General features: G+C 47.5%; 2 protein-coding genes across 2 annotated transcripts; one reads left to right on the plus strand and one right to left on the minus strand.

The window, feature by feature from the left end:
* Nucleotides 1-4561: 4561 nt before the first annotated feature.
* Nucleotides 4562-11959, minus strand: TRIM10 (tripartite motif containing 10). The gene is made up of 7 exons (XM_059940719.1): nt 11531-11959; nt 9856-9951; nt 8769-8999; nt 8005-8027; nt 7551-7666; nt 6334-6366; nt 4562-5103 (listed from the first exon to the last, which is right to left on the minus strand). The coding sequence occupies exons 1-7, from the start codon at nt 11957-11959 to the stop codon at nt 4562-4564; spliced, it is 1470 nt and encodes a 489-aa protein (XP_059796702.1).
* Nucleotides 11960-14327: 2368 nt separating this feature from the next.
* Nucleotides 14328-23382, plus strand: TRIM15 (tripartite motif containing 15). The gene is made up of 7 exons (XM_059938239.1): nt 14328-14696; nt 16245-16340; nt 18910-19140; nt 19909-19931; nt 21192-21307; nt 21664-21696; nt 22865-23382. Exons 1-7 carry the CDS (start codon nt 14328-14330, stop codon nt 23380-23382), a joined length of 1386 nt encoding a protein of 461 aa, XP_059794222.1.
* Nucleotides 23383-23631: the final 249 nt, after the last annotated feature.

A 23631-nucleotide genomic window follows, 5' to 3' on the forward strand; every position in this document is an offset into this window, starting at 1 on the left:
GGCCCTTCTTGATGCTCCATGATTAACAAAGGGGACCTTTAACTAGTATTACTGAGCCCTTGCAGAAATAGTCAATAGTATACTTGGCACTGAAGGATACAAAGAATAAAACATGGCTACAAGGAGATACTGCATTGTGGTGTAAAGAGTAAAAACTCACAAGTCAGACTTGAGTTCAATCCCAGTCCTGACACCTAATACCTCTGTAACCCTGTACAAGTTACTTAGCCTCTCTGTACCTCAGTCCTACTCCCTCTAAAATGAGGATAATGGTACTCATGGCCTGGGATTGTTGTAAGAATTAAATGTTATTATATATGCCTGCTGCAGTGCCTAACACATTGGAAACATTTAAATGTGTTAATTCCATCTTCTTATTCTACGTCTCCAGCCAAAAGCTTATAATCTAGCTATGGAACCAGAATAAACACAGATGGAATAACAAGAGAGTGTGTGATGGGTTATTAAGTGTCTTAGTTGCTAAGGGCAGTGGGGATTCAGAGGAGAGACACGAGTGAGGCTGGCAAAGTCGGGGTTGGCTTCATGGGGGTGGAATTGGACAGGCAGGAGAGAAAGGTGGAGAGTATCCAGGTCAGGACAGCTCCACGGATGAAAGCGCGGAGGTGGGAAAAAGCCTCAGCACGTTTGTAGGAGTACGAAAAGACTGACCCAGTTAGTCTGGAATATTCGGGAATGGGGAAGACCAGAAGTCAAGCAGAGGGTTAGATGAGTGACACCGAAACATAGGCAGTCACCAAAGGGTTTTGAGTCAGGAGTGAAAGGAACAAGTGGTGTTTAAGGAAAACCAGTCTGGACTCTTGTTGCCAGATGGATTGGGGGCAGGAAGTCAGGGGGTTAAGGGAGGAGAAGGAGAGAGAGCCTAGTGTGGATGTTCAGAAGAAGAAGGATATAGTTACTAGGCAGGAAGCTGTATGTCTCAGAGAAACGTGAGACCCCGAATCTAAGAATAAGACATTAGCCAAGGAAAGAGCACCCCTGGATGTGACAGCTAACAATTCCCGTGTCCTAGCTGTGGTTAACGTCAAACAGAGAATTTGTCCAGAAGCATCCTACCAGCACTGGGAGGAGACTGACAAGCTCCAAGGGTCTGTCTCCACTGGAGAGTCAGTTACCCTGCAGGTGCCTACCAGGCGCTCTGTCCTCTTCTGATGTGACTGCGGATGATTAGGCCAGGTGGGCATCTGACCAGCAGATTGTTGGCCAACGGCGCCTATAAGGTGGCCTGCCGAGAAAGGTCTTATCAAAGAGAGACAATGATAATTAGGTTCTCTAAGAAATTCAAAATGGATCTATGATGAAGGCATCATTGGTTGGCAGGAAGAGCAGCAACATAGGGGATCAGAGCCGCACACGTGACTGTGTCCTGGAGCAAGTGTCATTGACCATGTTGCCCAGTGGCCACAGGCTAGTCCAGTCTCTAAGCTGCCTTGGGCCTCAAGTCCCCTTCCCACCGTTCTTGGATGTACAGAGGCAGTATGACTTAATGGTCATGAGCACAGACTTGGGAGCCAAACCATCTGTCTAATGTCTAGTGTCTAATGTGTATTATCGCTGTGCTATTTACTAGCTGCTCATGTGCGACCAGTTACCCAACCTCCATACATCTCACTTCTCTGATGTATAAAACGGGGCTGTTAAAAAACAAAAACAGGGCTATTAATAATAATACCTACCTCATAGGGTTGTTGTGAGGATTAAATCAGTTAATATGTAAAATAATATTTACTCCAGTGACTGGCCAGAGTGAACTCTCTATGTGTTGATTATTATTATTAGCATTTTTAAATCTCCAGTTCTTCCTTTGGGAACTACTTGTATCTCTCACCACTCTCACCACCCCACCAGAGCTTCCCACAAGGCTTGGCTAACAGTGGAAAAATCCCATTTTCCTTATTTGCATGTCCGATCTTATAAACTTTCTTAATATTTGAACTAACTTGAGTGAGTCTCCATTCCCTGTAGTAGAAGAAGCTGCTACAGTGTAAGTTGTGAAAAAGTCAGGTAAACTTGTAGATGTCCCAACAAGTGTGCACGTTTCCTTTGGAGTCTTGGAGAGGACGACTGGGAGCTTGGGGCTCTGGACTCCAGCACTTCCCTGGGGGAGGGAACCCCGAGTTCAGACTCTGTGACAAGCAGAGCATGGAGGCTCACGGAGCTGCCTTATCTTGAAGTCATCCTGTTTTGGGATCTATCCACTTCCTCTGCGCTGAGTCCACAATCCAAACAAGTGAATTTCAAGTAAAATTACCCTGGGAGGGGAGCAAGTGCTGATAGACCAACGTGAATATTTTCACTCACTAGCGGTTTTACTTCTCAGTGTAAGAAATATAAATTTTTTTCCTGAATCCAAACCCCTCATGGGAAGTGTGGCCAGCAGTAAAATATTCACACCAAGGCACACATTTCTGAACAAGGCAGCACAGTAGTTAAGAACTCTTAAGTCTGACATGGATCAAAATCCTGGCTGCCTGATCTGGCTGAGGAAGTAACCCAAATCCACCTGACCTCAGCTTTTTAACTTTAAAATGTGGATAATAATAGGAGCTACCTGGTGGGGTTACCAAGATTAAATGACATAATACATGTAAAGTCCTCCAACAGGCCAGGATCTTCATACATATATACCCTAGAGGCTAATAGTCATTTAAAAAGACCCAGCTAAAACCTACGAAAAATCAACAGAAAAATACAATCTACTCTTTGTTGGAATCCCAAGTCTGGGGGCTTGGGGTATGTTTTAGCATTATTTAGGGACTTGTGTGTGTCTTTTTTTTAAATATACGTCTTATATGAAATACTGAACACTCCCAGGGAAAGCAATTGAACCTCCCTCCGATCCTTGGCTCCTGGTCTCCACGTCTTTTCTACCTGCTAAATTGAGGATGAACAACAGAACTTTTGGGGTGACCTCGAACCCTGGGCCTCAAAACATTGTGCTCACCCCCTTAGAGGTTGCACCTGGATGGTTCGCTCCTCCCAGGGACCTCAGTGGGGAGATGATAGAACATTTTAGTTTACATCCAAGCAGATTCAACAGACATAGTATTAAAAAGATTGACAGTAAAGGGTATGTTTAAGCAGAATAAATGACACCTCCAATAAGAACTAGAAAATAAAATATGTTACGACAATGCTTTTATTATGCATAGGATTTTAAATTCCTTGGGACGCGGGTAGTCATTTTACAAATTCTAGGCAGCCACGTGTTAGTGCTTGTTCCTGTCCCAGAATCACACCAGGCAGGCGGATTTCTGGAGTCACGGATAATCAGCTTCTTCACACCACCCGTGGCCACAGCTTCTGCCAATGTGGCCTGCTCCCCTGCGGCTCACCACCCAAATCCACACATCTTCTACAAATCCCTAATTCTCTCCCTTCTTCTGCCCCATCCCTCAGATGGCACTTCCTGCCCAGCCCTAGAGCAGTCCCAATGCTTTGGGCTAAAAGCCACAGGTCATGCAGTTCACCCCCTGCCTCCACCTGGGATTCTTTACCCAGCACAGAGCTTACGATGGTGCTATTTCTGCTCCCACAGCTGAGCTATTTGAGACTCAGTCCTTTCCACCATCTCATTCCTTTCGTCTCACTTCTCAACCTCAGGTGGTGATCAGGAAGACGCTTTTCCCCAGGGGTTGAGTGTGGTCCTTGGGTTGTGGCTTATGGCGTTTCTTCCCCTGTGCCCCTCCCACCAAGGCCCTGCATTTTCATCTCAGCCAGAAGGAGGCACTGAGTGGTGTCAGGAGTGGGGGTGGCAGCACATCTGTTTGTGAGGACAGTGGAGGTGACCCAGTGTCCCAGGGGTCACAGATCATCCAGCTAGTTCTCTGCTGTCCCTTCTCCTTAAGAGGCTTATTCCCCTCTTTTCATCATTCACTATACTCATCTTTTAGACTCATCCTTTCCAGAAAGCCATCTCCAACTCACCTCCTGTTACCTCCAAGATGGGTTATGCCCCTCCTCTTGGCTTCCCTAGTATCCAGGTCAGACCCCTATCACAGTACCCATCACACTGTGCTGTCATTTCCTCCTTATGTCTCTGTCTCTTCTCTTGAGCTCCTTTAGATACAGGACAAAATTTTTTTTCTTTTTCTTTTCATATCACCAGTGGCTACCATACTGCTTGGCTCATAATTAGCACACAATAAATATTTCTTAAGGATATGAGTAAATGAACTCTAATATTTTGGGGGGAGAAAACAAGATGAAGAGAGGTGAGATGCCTAGTTTAAGATCATATAATTAGTTGATTACAAGGCTGGATCTAGAACCCAAGTCTTCTGGCCCCAAATCCAGTATTCCTTCCTCTACACAGCTACTTCTGTGCCTGGTGGGGATGGTGGTGAGGATGGCTGGCAGTGGTCTGAGTCCCATCCACTGGGCATTGAGGAAAGGGCTTGATCAACAGACTGAAGGTCATCCCACCTGTCCCTTGCCAAAGTCCTGACTCTATCACATCATCTAAAGCAGTAACTACTGTTCTGAATCTTACAGGCGACCCAGCCAGGGTCAAGTCCTTGGGTCCTCTCTTTGGACCCTGTGCTTAGGGGAGGGTAGCTGCACCCTCTTGGGAGCTCAGGGAGAACTTGGACCCTCGTCCCCAGAGCCCAAAGAAGGGAAAGATCTTCTGGGTGAAGGAGGCAGTGAAGGTGTAGATGGGTTCCTGCGTGACGGCATTGGCAAAGGTCACCCAGCCCACCTCGTAGTCGACAGACACCCGCACCTGCTGGGGCTGCTCCTCCAGGGCCAGGCGGGTGGGGAAGGAGCCCAGGGCCGAGACGAAGCCCCAAGCCAGCCTCACCGCCCACACCCCCTCCTCTGGCCGCAGCCGAACCTCCCCCTTCCGCCGGATGTCCTTACTGACCACACCCAGGGTGCAGCTGCCCCCGGGAGCCAAGTCCACACTCACCACCCACGTGTGTCTCCCCCCAGTGAAGCCACCATGGGCCAGGACACAGGTGGCCCGGTCGAAACGCTGGGGGCTGTCTGGTGACTTCTGCCATTTATAGGAGAAGCGAGCCTGCTGGTGGTCCTCAGACAAGAGGAGCTTCGGGTGGGAAGTCCAGGGGTCTAGAGAGATGTGAGCTGTGGGGAAAAGCAAAAGGGCCACAGATGTCAGCAGACATGCTATCACCTTCAGGAAAGGCCTAAACACTCCCCTTGGCACCCGCGTTAGCGTTACTACCAACAACGTATATAGTGCCTACAAAGACCGGCAGCATGGGTATCACCTGGGAACTTGTTAGTAACAGACTCTCAGGTTCCACCCCAAACCACCTGAGATGGAATCTGCATTTTAGCAAGATCCGCAACTGATTCCTGTGCTTGTTAATGCCTGCTTCAGAGGATGCGTTAGTTAGTTGGTTAGTACGTTAGTTCGGACATCCGGGCTCTCATCTGGTTCTGTGCCGTCCCCTGGAAAGCACTTCTGCTCCCTGCAAACTGGCTGACTCCCAAAGCTGTGCATGCCTGCTCTGATCTCCTCCTGCTGCTGACACATCACGTCCTCCGCCTCCTGTATCTCGGAGGGTGGAAACTTTCTCCCCTCAGTCCAAACTTCATGATCACTCCCTGGGCACTTATGACTCATTTACACAGTCTTCACTCCCCCCAGGCTCTCTGACTCACCCACGGGTTATTCGTTCTGCCTCGGTAATTCTAAAATCAGGCAGAGTCTGAGGATCACTTTTTAACAACAAAAACTTCTGCAGACCCGTGCATAGTGTTACTTTTAGTATCCATAAATTGGGACAAATTCATAAATTCAGATATGTCCATGAGTTAGGAGTCCCTGCCAAGAGCTCTGTGACTTCCCAGGGTCTAAGGCTGATAGACTGGGAACAGTGCCCTTGAGTGGGGTCCATTCTTCATTCCTTTCCCACCTACAGGCTGCACTCCTATCATCTATGAAATATAATAACACCTGAGAGAGAGTAGGGGGTCCTGACAATTCTAAGAATGTGATTCTAAACCCAGATCAAATTCCGCTCATCCAGGAAGCCCTTCCCAATAGACCTTGTCCCATTCTGATTTAATCTTTCTATCCCATCATCACGTGCAGATCAGAACATGAGCTTCCTGCCAGGGATGTGGTATGTGTGTGTGCCTGTCCCTTCTTCATGGTTCTCCCGCAAGCATTACATGGGCAGTGATACATATCAGTGTCACGTGTGACGTTATGTGTATATGTACATTTATATATGTGATATATATGTATTTGACTATTACAGTGCCCAGTGTAGAACCCTGCAAACTTGTCTGTCTTTTTCAAGATTAGATTCCTCACTCCCTCCCATCCTGACATAGGCTGCTTACCTGGCTCATAATCCAACTCAAAGCAGAGTTTTTCTGTAAAGAGGAAATAAAACAGGATGCGATGTCATTAGTCTTACCAAACCATAGAACATTTAATGATGAGGAAACTGAGGCCCCAAAAGGGAAGGGACAAAGAGAGGAATGGAAGCTGGAATCCTCTAGACCAGTGGTTCTGAAGTTGAACTTGCATCAGAGTCCCCAGAACACCTGCTAAAACACACGTGTTTTTGATTCAGGTGGCCCGGGGTGGGGCTGAGATTCGCATTTCTGGCAAGTTACCAGGGGATGTTGATGCTGTCGGCTGGGAGCCCCGCTTTGAGCCGCACTGCCTAGCTCTGAGCGGGCAGCGACCATGTGTACCTTCAGTGCCTTGCACGGAGCCTAGGACACAGTAAATGCTCAAGAAACATCTACTTAATGAACAGATAAGTGGGTTAATTTATTTCTCATTCTGCTTGGAAATAATTTGGGGGATAGTCAAAGGTCAGCCTTTGATTAGAGTAAAATTTCCTTCACTGCCAGCCCATTTACTTGTAGGAAGTGGACTTGGGGGAAAGCTCTTCTAAGGTGACATTTTTGTGGGTGGGTCATTTAGAACTAGGTGGCATCATTCGTGATGTCATGTAGGAAGAGGGGGAAGTGTTGGCGACGAACCACATTCCTGACTCTCATTTCAAACCTTCCACACCCTCTCCTACCACCACTCCCTATCCTGGAAAAGGGGGTCATGGTCCCCACAGGGGCAATGCAACTCTGAGGACCAAACTAACAGGGGCAGGGAAGCCAAGGAAAAGAGGAGGGAGGGAAGTCAGCTACCACAGGGCACAGAGAAATACCCTTGCTGGTTATTAATTAACAATGTTCGTCATCAAAAACTTACCATGTATTACAAGTGTCCCTGTGGATTTTTAAAATTATTGACAATGACAGATTTTGTTAATCACTATCTTATATATCACTTCATGACAAGCGATTAGATCTATTTGTTTCATTATTTTTCAAACCAGTTACATTTTTTTCCCGGAAATCCTCACCTTTATTATCTCACTTCATTGTCACAGATAAGCAGATTTTATAAAGATCTGCAAATAAGGAAACCAAGGCACTGGGAGGGTGCAAGCCTTGTCAAAGGTCACACAAACGTCAGGCAGCGGGGCATGGAGGCCATTCCTAAACCCAGGCTTCACAGCCACCTGTGCTTCGTGGGGTCCTCTTACCCAGAAACATCTTCATCTCCTTCCGCAGCGGGAGGGCCTGCTGGGGGAAGTCCCGAATCCTCTGGCCCAGCTCAGGGGATACAGCCTCTGGTTTCCGACACCTTCTGGTTTCACATCTAGGGGCACAGAAATGGCGGGGTCTGGGAATTATCCTTCTTAATGATGCCTCCAGACCCAGCTGGTCGCCTTCTAATTGTCTTGGAGGTGCCAGTTCCCACAGACAGACATGATTCCTCTGGGATGGACCCACTCCCTCCCCGCACTGCCCCTCTTGGGCAGTGTCACGCAGGGATGTGTATCTACAGCTAGCTGTACATGGGAATGCGTTTGAGTACGTGAAGGTTCACATGTGAGTTGTTATCCTTAATGTGAGAATGTATATTTGTGTGGTAATAACCAGGCATGTGGTGCGTGTATGTTTATGTATGTGGGAAAAGAGAAGAGTAAATCTTACCTTATTAGAGTGCTTCTGATATCCTAGGAGAAAGAGAGAGAAAGCAGGGATTCAGTTTCCATTTCTCCCTCCCACAAGAAAAGACAAAATACCATATTCTCAGCCCTAGATAGAAAAAGGACACCAGATCCATGGAGTCACAGCGTTTTGGGGTTTACGAGGCTTCAGGGATCTTAGATCCCAACCCCTTTATTTTATAAGATCCAGACAGTGAAGTGACCTGCCCCTTAGAGGCAAAGGCAAGTTCCATGCCAAGGTCTCCAGCTGCTCAGTCCCCAACGTGTCCGCCTAAATCATGCTGCCTTTCTGATGCCTAATTGGGACCCCAGTATCTCTCCTCCAGTGCGAGGAAGAGAAACAGAACAAGAAGAACTTCCTGGCTGGTGGGTGGTGACACAGAGAATAGTTTGCCTCAGCAATAGCACCTGACATTTGTTTGCACAGTACTTGATGCTTTTCAGAGTGCTACTTTCACTTGCATTTCACTGTTGGATCCTCACAAATAAAGTATTTTTGAGATAAATAAACAAAGTATCTCCCCTTTTTGATGGATGGTAAGATGAAGAGACCAAGACCAGAGAGCAAAGCAACCAGGGAGCTCTTGGGGAAGCAAGGACTCTTAGAATTCAGAACTTCTGGTCCTGTGACCCATCTTCCACTTGGGATACAAGGATGTGTGAGTGAAGAAGAGATGGCTTAGACAGATAAAGATGCAACAAATCATAGGTGAGCACAGGTGGACGGGGGCGGGGCTCAGATCTCACCATCAGGAGCTCCCTTGCCGGCCTCTCCTTCTTCTCCTCCAGTTCTTCGATGAGGGTGCTAAACCGGGAGATTTCCCCAGTGACCAGGACATCAAACTCATCCCGATGCTTTAAGATGTCCCCATCCAGCCTCTCCAACTGGGCTAAGAGGATGCTCTGCTGTTCCTCCAGGAACTGGCTCAGATGTGCAAACTCAGAAATCACTTTTTGTTTCTTGGTGGCCACCTGAGTCTGAGGGGGCAGGAGGAGAGGGCAGGAAGTTATTCCTCCTCTTCCTCCACTTCCTTTTCCTTCTTTTTCCTTAATTCACTCCCGTCTCCCTCCAGATCCACATTCTCCAAGGTTTGGTGGTAAAGTCAGAGCCCCCCACTCCCCGGGTCCCCAGATAGACTTGGAACCGTGGCATAGTTTCCTTTACACCTGCCATGCCATTTCCAGGACGAGGTGTAGGGGAGGTGGTGAGGACACCCCACCTCCTGCCATTTACAAAGTGCAAACAATCTGCGGGGCACTAAGGCACATTACTGTCCTTGTAGCAATTCAGTGAGATAGTGAGGATTTTTAATCTCCACTTCACAGAAAAATAAACTGAGCATAGAGAGCTGCTTGAGGTCATAGAGCTAATTCATGTCAGGATTCAAACTCAGAATGGGGCTTCCGTGGTGGCGCAGTGGTTAAGAATCCACCTGCCAATGCAGGGGACAAGGGTTCAAGCCCTGTTCCGGGAAGATCCGTGCGCCACAACTACTGAGCCTGCGTTCTAGAGCCCGTGAGCCACAACTAGTGAAGCCTGTGTGCCACAGTTACTGAAGCCCATGAGCCTAGAGCCCATGCTCTGCAACAAGAGAAGCCACCGCAATGAGAAGCCCGCGCACCACAACGAAGAGTAGCCCCCGCTAGCCGCAACTAGACAAAGACTGCACGCGCAGCAACGAAGACCCAATGCAGCCAAAAATAAATAAATAAATAAATAATAAAACAAAAATACAGAATGACTTCAGAGCCCTATATGCTATGTTGCCTTGGTTTCAGAAAGGCACTGGACCCTGAGGAAGGGAAGAGGACCAGGGAAGGGATGATGACTTACCAGGAGGACTTGTATCCTTCGATTTTCTCTTGACTGAATTCCTTGAATCTCCTCTCTCTCCTTTCTTAAACACTCAAGACACTTCTGTATTTGTTCCTGGGAAGAAGGAGCATAAAATATTTAAGATGGGGGGAGGGATAAATTAGTAGTTTGGGATTAGCAGATACAAACTACTATATATAAAATAGATAAACAACAAGGACCTACTGTACAGAACAGGGAACTAAATTCAATATCTTGTAATAAACTATAATGGAAAAGAATCTGAAAAATATGAATCACTTTGCTGTACTCTAGAAACTAACACAACATTGTAAGTCAACTATACTTCAATTAATTTTTAAAAAATATTTAAGACGGAAACAATGATTTGTTAAGACGTGTCATCTCTGTCTCCAGGAATGGAATGACCCAAGGGAAGGAGTCGTTCTCTTAGCTGACAAAGCCTGGGCCTTTATGGTCCTTGACAGCTTACTCTCTTTGGGTCTTCTTCCTCTTGTTTTGTCCTCCAAGAATTTTGATTAGGGCTTTCCGCTTTTATCTCTGTGCCATCATAAGCTATGACTCTGTGTTCTCACCTGAGCCTTCCTGTCTTCAGGCTAAACACCCTAATTTCTTTTGCCTTTAATGAATGGTATCTAGGATCTGTCAGCTTGATATGCCCTTCTTTGAAATTATCCCAACTTTCTCACATATCCCAAACAGAACACATCCAAACAAGCTCTCTTATAAACGGAATCAACTTTCTGGGTATGATTCTGGAGGGAACAAGAAACTTGGATAATGCAAAAAATAACCAATGAATTGTTTTAAAAATTGCTTGCTCTAGGGGACTTCCCTGATGGTCCAGTGGTTAAGACTTCAAGCTTCCACTGCAGGGGGCACAGGTTCGATCCCTGGCTGGGGAACTAAGATCTTGCATGCTGCAAGGTGTGGCCAACCCCCCCCCCCCAAAAAACAAACAAACAACAACAACAACAGCAAAAATTGCTTGCTGTAGAATAAAGAACAGGTATACACACATAAATGTCCATATAAGCACATTGCAAAATATATTTAGAACTCTTAACAGTACATGCTAATTAACTAATTGACACATATACATAGATTCTCACTTGTAATAAAACACAATGCATAAACAACTAAAACCAGCACATGCTCATTTAATGACAGATAAAATTATACACCATATATATTTACCCAACCTGCATATATGTAAACACTAATTTACCTACAAACATGAGCACTCAGTTACACATACACACTCAAGTAGTCAGATCCCCCCAAACACACTGCACACTCTGGTAAACATGCAGACGTCAATACACATACACCCTGTGCAATCATTTCCTCGAGTGCAAACCCAGACATCCTCAGACACACCTGACTGATCCATGGCTCAGACACACACGTTCATGTTTTGGTGACTCATTCATTCAACATGTATTTATTGAGCTACTATTATGTATTGGCCATAAGTAAACAACATAGGACATACTTAAAACACAAACACATGATCTTCCATGCCTGGGTCTATTGCCTGGGTAATCACAGAAGCAGGGAGATGGAATTAAGTTTCAGAGTGGCCCAAATAATCCACAACTCTGCTCTGATTCTTTCAGTCCAGTCCAATCCCAGACCCACCCTGGGAACCTCTCAGTTTCCCCTTTCCTACCCTGTAGGGCCCAGCCGCGTCCTCCAGGAAGCGCACAGTGTGGGCACGGTGCTCCCAGGCCTCCCGGCACACCACGCACAGCTGCATCTCATCATCCTCGCAGAAGAAGTAGACTTTCTCCCCGTGCTCGGGGCAGATGTCCTCCTCTTCTATGTCCAGCCGGGACACCAGCTTGAGACGCTCAATGTTCTCCACCACGCTGGCCAGCTGCCAATTGGGCCGGAAGCTCCCTGGGCGGAAAGGATCCTTGCAGAGTGGGCAGGTTGGGGGCTCCTCGGGGTCCGGGCTGGGGATCTCAAGGTAGTGGGTGAGGCAGATGCGGCAGAAGTTGTGGCCACAGTCAATGGTGACCGGCTCCCTGAGGGTCCCTTGGCAGATGGGGCAGTTGACCTCATCTGCCAGGCTGGTCACAGAGGCAGCCGAGGCCATAGTGCTGCTGCGCTTGTGGCCTCTTCAAGGTCACCCTCTCTGCTCAGCTTGGGGAGAAGGGCTGGGAGAACAATGAGGACACACACCTCACACTCACACACCTACATGTGCACATGGCCAGACACAGGGGCATCTTCCATACCCAGGGACACCCTCATGGTCACACACACATACGTGTGTGCACAGGGCAAGGTACCCACTTGCATCTCTGGCAGCCAGGGTTCTGCTGTCCCCCTCCCAAAGGAACAGACACACACCCTCCAACAGCAGAGACAGAGAAATAGCAGAGGAGGGGCAGAAGAAGCGGTCACAGCATTCCGGAGATGACCTCAGTTACTCTCCGGACTGGTGCCCATGACCTGGGGCTTGCTGCTCCTTCCCGTCCATCCAGAGACACCCGCAGTAGAAGGAAAGTGGTCGTATCTTAACCATCCACAGTTGGAAGAGACTGTTCTTCTTTTGGGAGCAGGAGGGAGACTGGGTCACAGGGCAGTGATGCCACCCCAGCCTCCCTGCAATATGACCGGCTGTCTCCAGGGAGATTGGAGGTATCAGCCAAGCCAGGGGAGTGTGGGGACCCAGATAAGGCGTTGTGCCCAGGGCAGGGGTGGTGAGACAGGGCACAAGCAACTTCACCAACCGGCCTGCCATAGGCTTCCAAAGGGGTTGGAATGTACTCTGTCTGGGGGAGGAGAAAGAAAACTAAAAACAGCCAGCATTTATTTACGATGGCCATATTCCTCACGCTAACATAAGCAATTTAAACATACGATCTTATTTATTCCTCCTGTCTGCTCTGTAACGTTGGTGCTATTAAGATATTAGCTGGGCTCAGCCAGGTTACTTAGCTTGCTCAAGGCACACCGGTAGGGAGGTGGGAGGCCATAATTTACACTCAGATCTGTGAGTCTCAGAGCCGTGCTGTCCAACAGAAATACAATGTGAGCCACGTGTACAATTAAAAGATTCTCAGTAGCCATATTTTAAAAAGTAAAAAAGTGAAATTAACTAATATTTTATTTAGCCCCAAATAGTATCAACATGTAATCAGTAGAAAAAATTAGTCATGAGACATTTTACATCCTTTTTATTTGGTGTTAAGTCTTTAAGAAGGGACATATTTTACACATACGGGACCAGCCACATCTCAATGCTCAGCAGCCGCATGCAGTTGGAGGCTCTTGTGCTGGACAGTGCAGCTCCAGGGGCTGCACTCTTTGGGGCAGAGGGAAGGTGATGTACAAAATAGTTGGAGTGGAAAGGGAGCAAAACACGGTGGGGTGCTGATCATCCAGTGGAAGAATGGAAGGAGATTTCCTTGGTTTTATCCACAGATGAAGGTGAGTGGATGAAGAACCATGGCTGTTTGATCATTGTCTTGGCTGGCAGTTCAGGAAGGGCACGGGCTGGAAGCCAGGAGACTTGGATTGACCCTAGCCTTGCAACTTTCTAGCTCTGTGACCTTGGGGAAGTCACTTTACCTTTCAGTTTACATTTCCTGTAATCATCACCTGCTCCCAAGCACTGTTTTCAGATTGGATGTAATAATATGAAAATACTAAGCCTTAGATAAATGTGGTTGAACCTGTTTATCTTTTTGATTAATTGAGTTTTCTAAATTATATCAACATTGTGTTATGCTTTCTTGCCTTCTCCCCGCTGCAGTTAAAAACTAAAATTGAAGTACAATGTTACCCAAACTCCAGTGGGGACACTGGCACTGGGAGGTGGTGGTGGGTAGGAGTTTAGGAGAGACCAGCCAGAGTTGAGGAGCTGAGACAAGGAAAGGAGGGTGGAGGAAGGGACCCGGTAAGTGATCATCACACCTGCGGTATCTGAGCAGAGCCGCCGGAACAGAGTTCCCCGGAAGTCAGCATCTCCCACTCTGGCTGGACTTTGCCGCTGCGTGCACACCTCAAAGCCAGAAGTTTATGGCTCCCACCTGCTCAGCCGGACAGGAAGCAGCGTCTCCTCGGCAATTCCCCCCACCCCACTGTGGTCAAGGGAGGGGTTCCAGGAAACCCCATCTCCCTGTGACCTCATGGCGTGCTCTGCTCCCCACCCCAGGAGCCGGAAGGACCAGAAGGAGTGGAGAACTGGCTGACGGGGGGCCACTGTTGGGAAATGCTGGGTAATTCGATATGCCCTGGAGTTTGGACCCGCTCAGCTGATAGGTGGTGGCCAGGACTCTGGGAAGCACAAGAGGTGGAGCCAGGTGGCTTCTCTGTCCGGACACTCCTGCCTTCCCCTCTCTCAGCCTCCCATTCCTTTCCCTCTGTGACTCGTAAAAGTGACTCAATTTCAGGGAAAGAGGATTCATGTGGACTGAGGCAGAAGCCTCAGTGGATGGGCTGGGGAAGGCACCATGATGCCCTCCACCCCCTCCCACAAAGGGGCTGCCTGTTCTGAGTGCAAAGGGCCCCTGGGGGATTCAGTGACCGCCACCTGTGGACACACCTTCTGCCGGCACTGTCTCCCCCCACCCTCCCAGATGGGTGCCCAGCCCTCCGGCAGGGTCCTGCTCTGTCCCCTCTGCAAGGAGAAGGAGCAGACCGAGACCATCTTGGTCCCCGTGCCCCTGGGCCCCCTGGGGGAGACTTACTGCGAGGAGCATGGTGAGAAGATCTACTTCTTCTGCGAGAATGATGCCGAGTTCCTCTGTGTGTTCTGCCGGGAGGGTCCCTCCCACCAGGCCCACGTCGTGGGCTTCCTGGACGAGGCCATCCAGCCCTACCGGGTAAGAAGGGTAGGGTCAGCTTGGGGCTGTTTGAGGCAGGACAGTACCCCCAAGGTGGTGAAGGGAATAGGGCGGGGATCTTCATGAAGGGCACAGCTTCCACATCAGGGGACCCCAAGGCTGTTGGGACCCTGGGGCAGTCTCAGACTGAGGGGGACGTGGTTCCTTCCACTTGGATGCGTGGCCTTTCACGTCTTGGGGAAGTTCAGCTCCAGCCCCGAGAAGACCTCGCGGTGACGGAACACAGAGAATTGTAGCCATGACTTCACTCTCTAGGGAAGGAAGGAGAGCAGGCTATCCTGTAGGTCATGGGCAGGGTGGCCTTTGTCTCCCTGGATCCAGACTGGATATGGGGTCTAGCAAGGCCCTGACTGCTGGAGCTCAGAGAGAAGACAGGGATGGGGAAGGCATCCAACAAGCACTGCTCTTCCTTTTGAGAAAGGGAGGTGTGGCAGTACAGCACCCCATCTGGTCTTGGGGACATTATCCACTCCTGTCTGCCCCTCAGATCTCTCTCTTGTCACTCAGTCACCAGGTCTGGAAGTGGCCTCCTCAGAAATATCTCTCATCTTTCCCTCTGCCTTTCCCCCACTGCCGAATCCAGTCTCTCACCATCTGTCACCCAGAGGCTCCAACAAGGTCACTGTCTGCATTCTTACCTTTCCCCTCACCCTCCAATCTGCTGCGAGGCAGAGCTTCCCAAAACACAAAGCCCATAATGTCGCTGCCCTGCTCACAATCATTCCGTGGATCCCTAGTGCCCAAAGAAATCTCAAGTCTTTAGCAAGGCATTCAAGGCCACTTGGAGTCGGGATCCTGCCTTTGTCTGTCAGCCACCCTGCCCGGGCACCATGTGTCCAGACAAACTGACTGTTATGTACCTGCTGTTTGCTGAATTAACACTCTTTCCTGCTTCTAATATTTTTCACATGCAGTTCCTTCCTCCTGGAAAGCTCTCCTCTCCCCTGACTCTTTTTTTTTTTAAGCCATTTTACCAATTTTTATGTGTACAGTTCAGAAGCATTAAGTACTCTCCTCCCCCTCTCTTACCCAACTGGAAATTTATCTTTCAAGACCCACTGTAACCGGTTTCTGCTTTCGACACACTTCCCTTGTCCCTACAGGCAGAATTGTCCCCTCCGCTGTGCTCCCATCTCACTGTGTGCACACCTTGATTATTGCATTTGTCCTTTTGTATTTTAATCATTTGTGACCAACTCCATCTCTAGAGGGTGGTCTTTTTTTTTCTAATTTGTTTATTTTTATTTGTTTATTTATTTTATATTTTGGCCGTGCTGTGCAGCTTGCGAGACCTTAGTTCCCTGACCAGGGATCGAACCCAGGGCCCGGGCAGTGAGAGCACCACGTCCTAACCACTGGACCGCCAGGGAAGTCCCGATGGTGGTCTTGTAGGGAGAGGGACTGGGCCTTTTTCACCTTTGAATTCCTCAGCACTTAACGGTGTGCCTGGAACATGGTAGACAATTAATACCTGTGAGTTGAATTATGAATTAAGCCACCTTTTTCTGCCCATTCTTCTCTCCACAGGACCGTCTCAGGAGTCGGCTGGAAGCTCTGAGAACCGAGAGAGATGAGATTGAAGACATGAAGAGCCGGGAAGACCAGAAGCTCCAAGTGCTCCTGGTAAAGGCCACATCATTGGCCGCCTTCTCCTTGGGGGGTTTTCTTGTTTTTTCTTTTCTTTTTAATTAATTTTCAACTGTTTGATTTCTATTTGGTTGTTTTCCAAATATGCTTTTTCAGTTTTCTTTTTTTTTTTTTTTTTTTGCGCTTTCAAATTAATTATTTTTCCTATTATTCCCATTGTCTTTAAACCTTTTAAATATATTTCTAATATCTGAAGTTTATATGACGTTTAATTTCTTCTGACCCTTCATCCTGTTGCTTATTTTCTTGTGAGCTTTCCTTGTGGTTCTCACATTTGGGGACCCCACATCTGGGATGTCTCCAGTCAACACCTTTCTTTCTTTGTTCCAAGGGGGGCAGGGTGGCTGATCCACACAGGAGTGAGGGCCATGTGACCCGCCAGTATCTGGAAGGAGCACTGGCTTCTCAGCTTGATCACTCCTCTGGATCCTTCTCTTGTTTACTTCTGGTCCTAAGAAGTTCCCAAATTTTCCCATCAGCTCTTTTGGACATTTTAAGGATTCTTGTAACTTTTGAGAGTTTTTAGTTGTCTGCATTAAATGACTTTTGGGAATATATATAATTTTGTTCTAAAACATCAAATATCCACCTAGCATCCATGAGTAAAATATTTCACACAGACATTTGTGACAGAACAGTGTCTTGTAAGAAATCCTGATTTTCTTCATTTAGAACACCACTCCCCCCCATATATCATATGATAATGTCGTTATTTGTAGAGTGTAACTATTTTCTTAATTCTTGAAAGTGTTTTTATGTTTTGCACAAATTTCTGAAGTGATAATCCTCCACTCTAATGAATAACACATGTACACGGCCAGAATTACTGTTTTTCTTTTCTTTCTTTTAAGGGTGCATTTTCCTCCCCCAACCCCAGTTTTATTAAGGTATAATTGAGAAATAAAAATGCATATGCTTAAGGTGTGCAACATGATGTTTTGACATATGTATACATTGTTTCCTGTAACATTAAGGTAGTTTTGGTAGAATTAGGTGGATTTAGTCTTTTGTCTCTAGTTTCAATGCTTCCTCCTTAGCACTTCTTTGACTCTGTAAAAGTAATCTCAGTTGGGATTTTCTGTCTAATCCAGTAGCTATTTAAAACGATCCTAAGTTCAATTTTCATGCAGCTAGGTAGTACTTATTGGTTATACATTAACTGATGGTTTTTTAAATTATTATTCCCAGTGCTGAGAAAATATGACCTGTAGGATTTCATAAAGTTAATGGCACTTTTTTTAGGCCTAAAACCTTGCAATGTTAAATAATATTTTCTGAAATATTAAATGTTAAATAGTATTTGAAAATAATAATTTAATTTAATAACTTTAATCATTATTTGAAAATAATAATTTTCAAATAGTATTTGAAAATTATGTCCATACTGTTTAGTGCTCAAAAATGCTTTTCATAAGTCTACCTGACTAGTCAAACCTCAGAATAAAGTTATTTGACACTTTATTTATTTGTTTTTAAAATTCACTTTATTTAAACAAAAACAATTTACCCATTTCTCCCACTTGGAAATCCCCATTTAGGGATTTTCTTAACAGACTCTGGGGAAGCTTGTTGTCTAGTATCCGTTGCCTGGCTGGGAGGAACAGGCCGACTGTTCTTATTCACCTCCCTGCCTCTGCAGATGGGCATTTGGGGTCAAGGTTATGGAATCCCAGAACATGAGAGCTGGAAGTGGTTCTGACATCTTCTAATCCCGGATCCGTCTTGCCAGCCATTATTTTTCAGAGCAGAAAATTGACGTCCAGAAAAGTGCTGCTCCCAAGGTCAGACGGCAAAGCCATCTCATAATGAAATGGCTAGAACCTGGGTCTCTTGACCCTTAGTCCATTGCTCTTCCCATTACAGTCTGTCTGCCTGAAAGCATTGCCTTCAGATAGGAAGCTTGCAGCCAGAAAGTGTATATCAGTGTCTGCATTCCAGTACTGACCACAAGGCTGACCCTGAGGACAGTAGGCTGATGGTGAGGTGGTATCTGCCTCCCTCCCATCTCTTCTCTCGTGCTACAAATTTTTCCGGGAGGAAATCCACAGTGTGGGAATTTCTGGTCCCTTCACCAAGGAGACAGAGTTTGGGGACAGGAAGATGTCTCCAGCATCCCTCAACTCCCATCAAAATATGCCCTGTAGATGGCGACCTCGGTGGCTAAGAACAATGCCACACTGTGCTCTAATCACAGCTTCCTTTCGCTTCAACTGCTCTCTAAGAGATCATCTCCACCTGACTCTAGGGATGGTATGGGAGGGTTAGGATGGTATTGCAGATGTGGAAGGATGTTTGAAAAGTTCAACATGGCTCTGAGAGTATAATGTGCATTATTATTAGAATCTCTAGGTGAGACAAGAGCATCGCCCTCATCGTTGGTAAGTTTATCCTGACACCTACCTACTTGTACCACAGTATTACTTGGGAGAGCGAACCTTGGACCTAGTTACTCCCTATCCCTTTTAATCAAGTTCATAGATGATCCTCTGGGAACGCAGCTCTGTGAGCTTCTCCCTAACCATGCCTGTCTTTCTACCCCTCGCAGACTCAGATTGAAAGCAAGAAGCAGCAGGTGGAAGCGGCTTTTGAGAGGTTGCAGCAGGAGCTGGGGGAACACCAGCGTCTCCTGCTGGCCAGGCTGACGGAGCTGGAGCAGCAGATCTGGAAGGAGAGGGGCGAGTATATCTCGAAGCTCTCTGAGGAAGTCACCCGGCTTGGAGCCCAGGTCAAAGAGCTGGAGGAGAAGAGTCAGCAACCAGCAAGTGAGCTTCTACAAGTGAGAGACAGCCCACCAGCTCGTGGGAAAGGAGAGGGAGTCCACAGGAAGGGGACACCATGCTGGGGGCTGGAAGATGCTGGAGAAAGACAGGAAAGGGAAGCAGAGATTACTTCTAATGAGAGGGACTGATGGTTATTGGGTTCCTTCGGCCCAGAGAGGTTACGGAGATGTAGTCCCAGAAAGGCTGGATGACTTTCCCATGTCATGCACCATGGTCACGCCAAGGGCTTTGGAGTGAACTTTGTAGTCAAGGGCTTGAGTGTCAGCTCATCTAGCTGTGTGACATTGGCAAATCTTGTAACCTCTCTAGACATGGGGATAATCATAGCACCTCCCTCATAGGGTTGTTGCAAAGACTGTAAAAAAAAAAAATTCATGCAGAATGTTTAGCGTAGTCCCTGGCTCACTGAAAGGACTCAGTAAACAGTGCCTGTTGTGATTATCATTATATTATCCTGTTTCACATCAGGTCTGGCTGATAACTGAAGGCCTGGTCCCTGCTAACCACCATCTCCTAATTGTTGGAGGCAGAACACACTCCTAGGATGAGGCAGAGACAGAGAAAGCAGCTCAGATGAACTGACAACACAGTCCCACATTAGTACGGAAGCATGATGTAAATGAACAGTCTGATGAGTAGGTAATTAGAAAGATCACCTCTCTGGAGGAGGAGAGTTTTGAGCTGATATGCTAACGAAGAAAGGATGTACAGAATCCCTGATGGGAAGGATGTGTGGAAACTAAGTGTATCTTTTTCTTTTGTAGGATGTCAGAGTCAACCAGAGCAGGTAGGGCCCACTGCCCAGTCCCACCTGCTTTACACTTGACATTGAGACTGAAGGGGGAGGGGCACTCACTGACTCCCTCCACCCCGCCCCCACAGGTGGCTACCCAGAAAAGCAAAAGCACTCTGACAGATACACTCTCTCATCCACTCGCACATAAACAGCCCCAATTTACTGAGGTTTGTATTCTAAGGTTCCTTTTTAAACTGATTGTTTGGTATTGGGGATGCACTTTTTTCCCTGAGAAGTGAAGTTATAAATAACAATTACATTAGGCTGATCCAGGAACATTTTATTTAATCCCTGAAATTATTAGTGCTTAAGTCAGTATTTAACACCGTTTAAAATGTCAGTCTAAAAAAAATAATAAATAAAAAAAAATAGCCTAAGGGGAAATATTTTGTATAGAATATGATAAGCACAAAACTTGGGAAGACCAGTCCGTTCTTTCAATCATTTTTCCCACTCAACTTTCCCATTTCTTCAAAATTGCAAATGCTACAATAAAAGGACAGCTACCAGCAGCTGAGAGGCATTACAAATAGCAGGGCTCCTTTCCTTTCTAAACATCAGCAGTCTGCCGTGGGCTGAGCAGAGACACAGCAGCTAGGGAAGACTTCTCATATACTGTGTGCCCGTGTATGTGTAGGGGGCCTGAACTCAGCTGTCCATGAATCAGGAAGTTCTCTAAACATACCTTCAAAGAGTGTCAGAGATTTAGATGTAGAAGGGCCTTCAAGGTCTTCTGGTCTGATGAAGAAGCTAAAACCTAGAGGGGAAGTGCTTGCCCCAGGTCACACAGGGACTGACAAGCAAAGACTGAGCTGGAACCAGAATTGAGGGCTTTTTCACTGCAGTATAGGATTTCTTTCACCTCCTTTTTTCATCCCTGCACAACCCCTTTCCCTTTGTACGGAACAGCACACAAATTAGAAAGACTGTGTAAGGCTGTTTTTCAAATGGTACTGTACCGCCCTCTAGAGGCTAATGATCTCTTCCCTTTTGGTCCCCACATGTCGATTCTCTTAAAGCACCTACCTCTAATTCTTGAGGAGTGGTTACCATGAGTTCCTCTTAGGTCTAGCTGAAATGCTCTTGCTTTAGTAGCTACACATTTCCAGCAAAGATAAAGGGATGATACTCAATCTAATTACTCACCACAGATGCCAAGATTCTTTAGTCTGATTTTAGCCTCATTGAGTCTGGATGACCCAAACATTATTTTTGGAATTAGAACCTAACTGGTTACCAACTTGTCTGCAGGTATGAGATGACGACTTTTGTGAGCCCAGAGGCCATTTCTCCTGACCTTGTCAAAAAGATCCGCGATCTCCACAGGAAAATACTCACCCTCCCAGAGATGATGAGGGCATTCTCAGGTAAACAGGAAGGGGCAGCAGCTTTCCCCATTCCCATCAGTTGCCCATCTGCCTTCCATCCAGCTCCATCTTTCCCCACCTTCCAAACCTGCTTCCATCCCCTAAGACATCTTCCATCCCTTAGGCCCTCCTTTAGTGATCCTACTCTGCCCAGGGAGACCATTCCCTCGAGCATCTCCTCTCCCCAAGGACAGGCACTGCACTGAGAGGCAGGAAGGTGAGGACTACATCTCTTTCATAGCAGAAGCCGAGCCTTCTCCTGTCCCTGATCTCACATTGTTCCCAGGCCACACCGCCCTTTTGGGTGCCTATAAGAAATAATAAGTCACAGATCTTTCTATTTTTGCTTCCCTCAGAAAACTTGGTGCATCATCTGGAAACAGATACAGGTAAACACTTGGGGGCTTCGGGAGTCATTCTTTCCTTTTTCTGTTTGTGAATTCATCCTTTCAATCCAAGGCAGCAAACAGAGCAATTAAAGATATGAACGCTGGAGCCCGATTGCTTGGGTTCTCTATTCCAGCTTTTGCTCATTATGAGACACTAACAAGTCATTAAGCCTCTTTGTCCCTGTTTCTTTATCTATAAAATAGAAAATATAATAGTACCATCCCACAAGTAGCTGAAGATAAATGAATTCATGTATGCAAAAAGCTTAGTATAATACTTGGCACATAGTAAGTGCTCAATTAATATTAGTTACTTGTATAGATATTATTTATTCAAAAATATTTATCAAGTGCTTGGTTTTTTTTGCCCAGCATTGTGCTGGACTCTTTATTGACTTGGACAAATATTGAACAATTTTTAAAATAGCATTTACTTTTTTTTTTTTTTTTTAACTTTTGGGTTTATTTATTTATGGCTGTGTTGGGTCTTCGTTTCTGTGCGAGGGCTTTCTCTAGTTGCGGCAAGTGGGGGCCACTCTTCATCGCGGTGCGCGGGGCCTCTCACTGTCGTGGCCTCTCTTGTTGCGGAGCACAGGCTCCAGACGCGCAGGCTCAGTAGATTGTGGCTCACGGGCCTAGTTGCTCCGCGGCATGTGGGCTCTTCCCAGATCAGGGCTCGAACCCGTGTCCCCTGCATTGGCAGGCAGATTCTCAACCACTGCGCCACCAGGGAAGCCCCGGATTTACTTTTAAATTGGTGCTTAATTTAGAAACTATTCCCCAAACATCACCTCATTCTGCTTCTCAAATTAATGTGCAGAAAACTCACCTGGGGATCTTGTTAAAATGCGGATTCTGATTCACTAGGTCTGGGATGGGGCCCAAGATTCTGCATTTCTAATAAGCTCCCAGGCACAGCGGATGCCCCTGGTCCATGGACCGCACTTTGAGAAGCAAAAGCCTTATAGCACAGCACCACTTGCGGGTCAGGTAGAGCTGTCGTCCTCTGCCTCCTGGAACAAAAGGGGGAACTGAGGTTCTGAGAAGCCGGGACAATGGCAGGCTGCACAGGCCGGTGCTCCTTCTGCCTCGCACTCACAGCACACGTGCTCTAGGGGCATTTTTTGTGCCGCCAGCTCTGTTGATGGCCACGCCTTCCTCCCAATAGGGGTTGTCACTCTGGACCCTCAGACCGCCAGCCAGAGCCTGGTCCTCTCCGAGGACAGGAAGTCTGTGAAGTACACCCGGCGGAAGCAGAACCTGCCCGACAGCCGCCTGCGCTTCGAGGGTCTCCCGGTGGTGCTGGGCTCCCCCGGCTTCTCCTCGGGGCGCCACCGCTGGCAGGTGGAGGTGCAGCTGGGAGACGGCGGCGGCTGCACGGTGGGGGTGGTCGGGGAGGAGGTGAGGAGGAAAGGGAAGCAGGGTCTGAGCGCCGAGGAGGGCGTCTGGGCGGTGATCCTCTCCCACCAGCAGTGCTGGGCCAGCACCTCGCCGGGCACCGACCTGCCGCTGAGCGAGATCCCGCGCCTCGTGGGCGTCGCCCTGGACTACGAGGCGGGGAGCTTGGCCCTGCTCGACGCCGAGACCCAGGCGCCCATCTTCACCTTCACCGCCTCCTTCTCCGGCAAAGTCTATCCTTTCTTCGCTGTCTGGAAAAAAGGTTCTTGCCTTACTTTGAAAGGCTGAGGCTGAGCGTCCGAAGGGCGGTGCAGCGCCCGGAGATCCAGCTCCAACCCCTGGGCGAGTCGTCATGCCCAAGACGGCGGGAGGACACAGGATGTCCGAGTCCCTGTGGCTTTGTAATTTTTTCACTTTATTTATCTTATGTCCTTCAACTCCCTGACGTTCCTGGTCCCCTCTGCCGACGCTCCTGCCTTCTGTGCACCTCCGAGTGGAGAACCAGAGGCAGGCGAGTCTGTGCCCAGGACACCCGCA

This window comes from Balaenoptera ricei, chromosome 11, assembly GCF_028023285.1.
Source record: "Balaenoptera ricei isolate mBalRic1 chromosome 11, mBalRic1.hap2, whole genome shotgun sequence".
Lineage (NCBI taxonomy): Eukaryota > Metazoa > Chordata > Mammalia > Artiodactyla > Balaenopteridae > Balaenoptera > Balaenoptera ricei.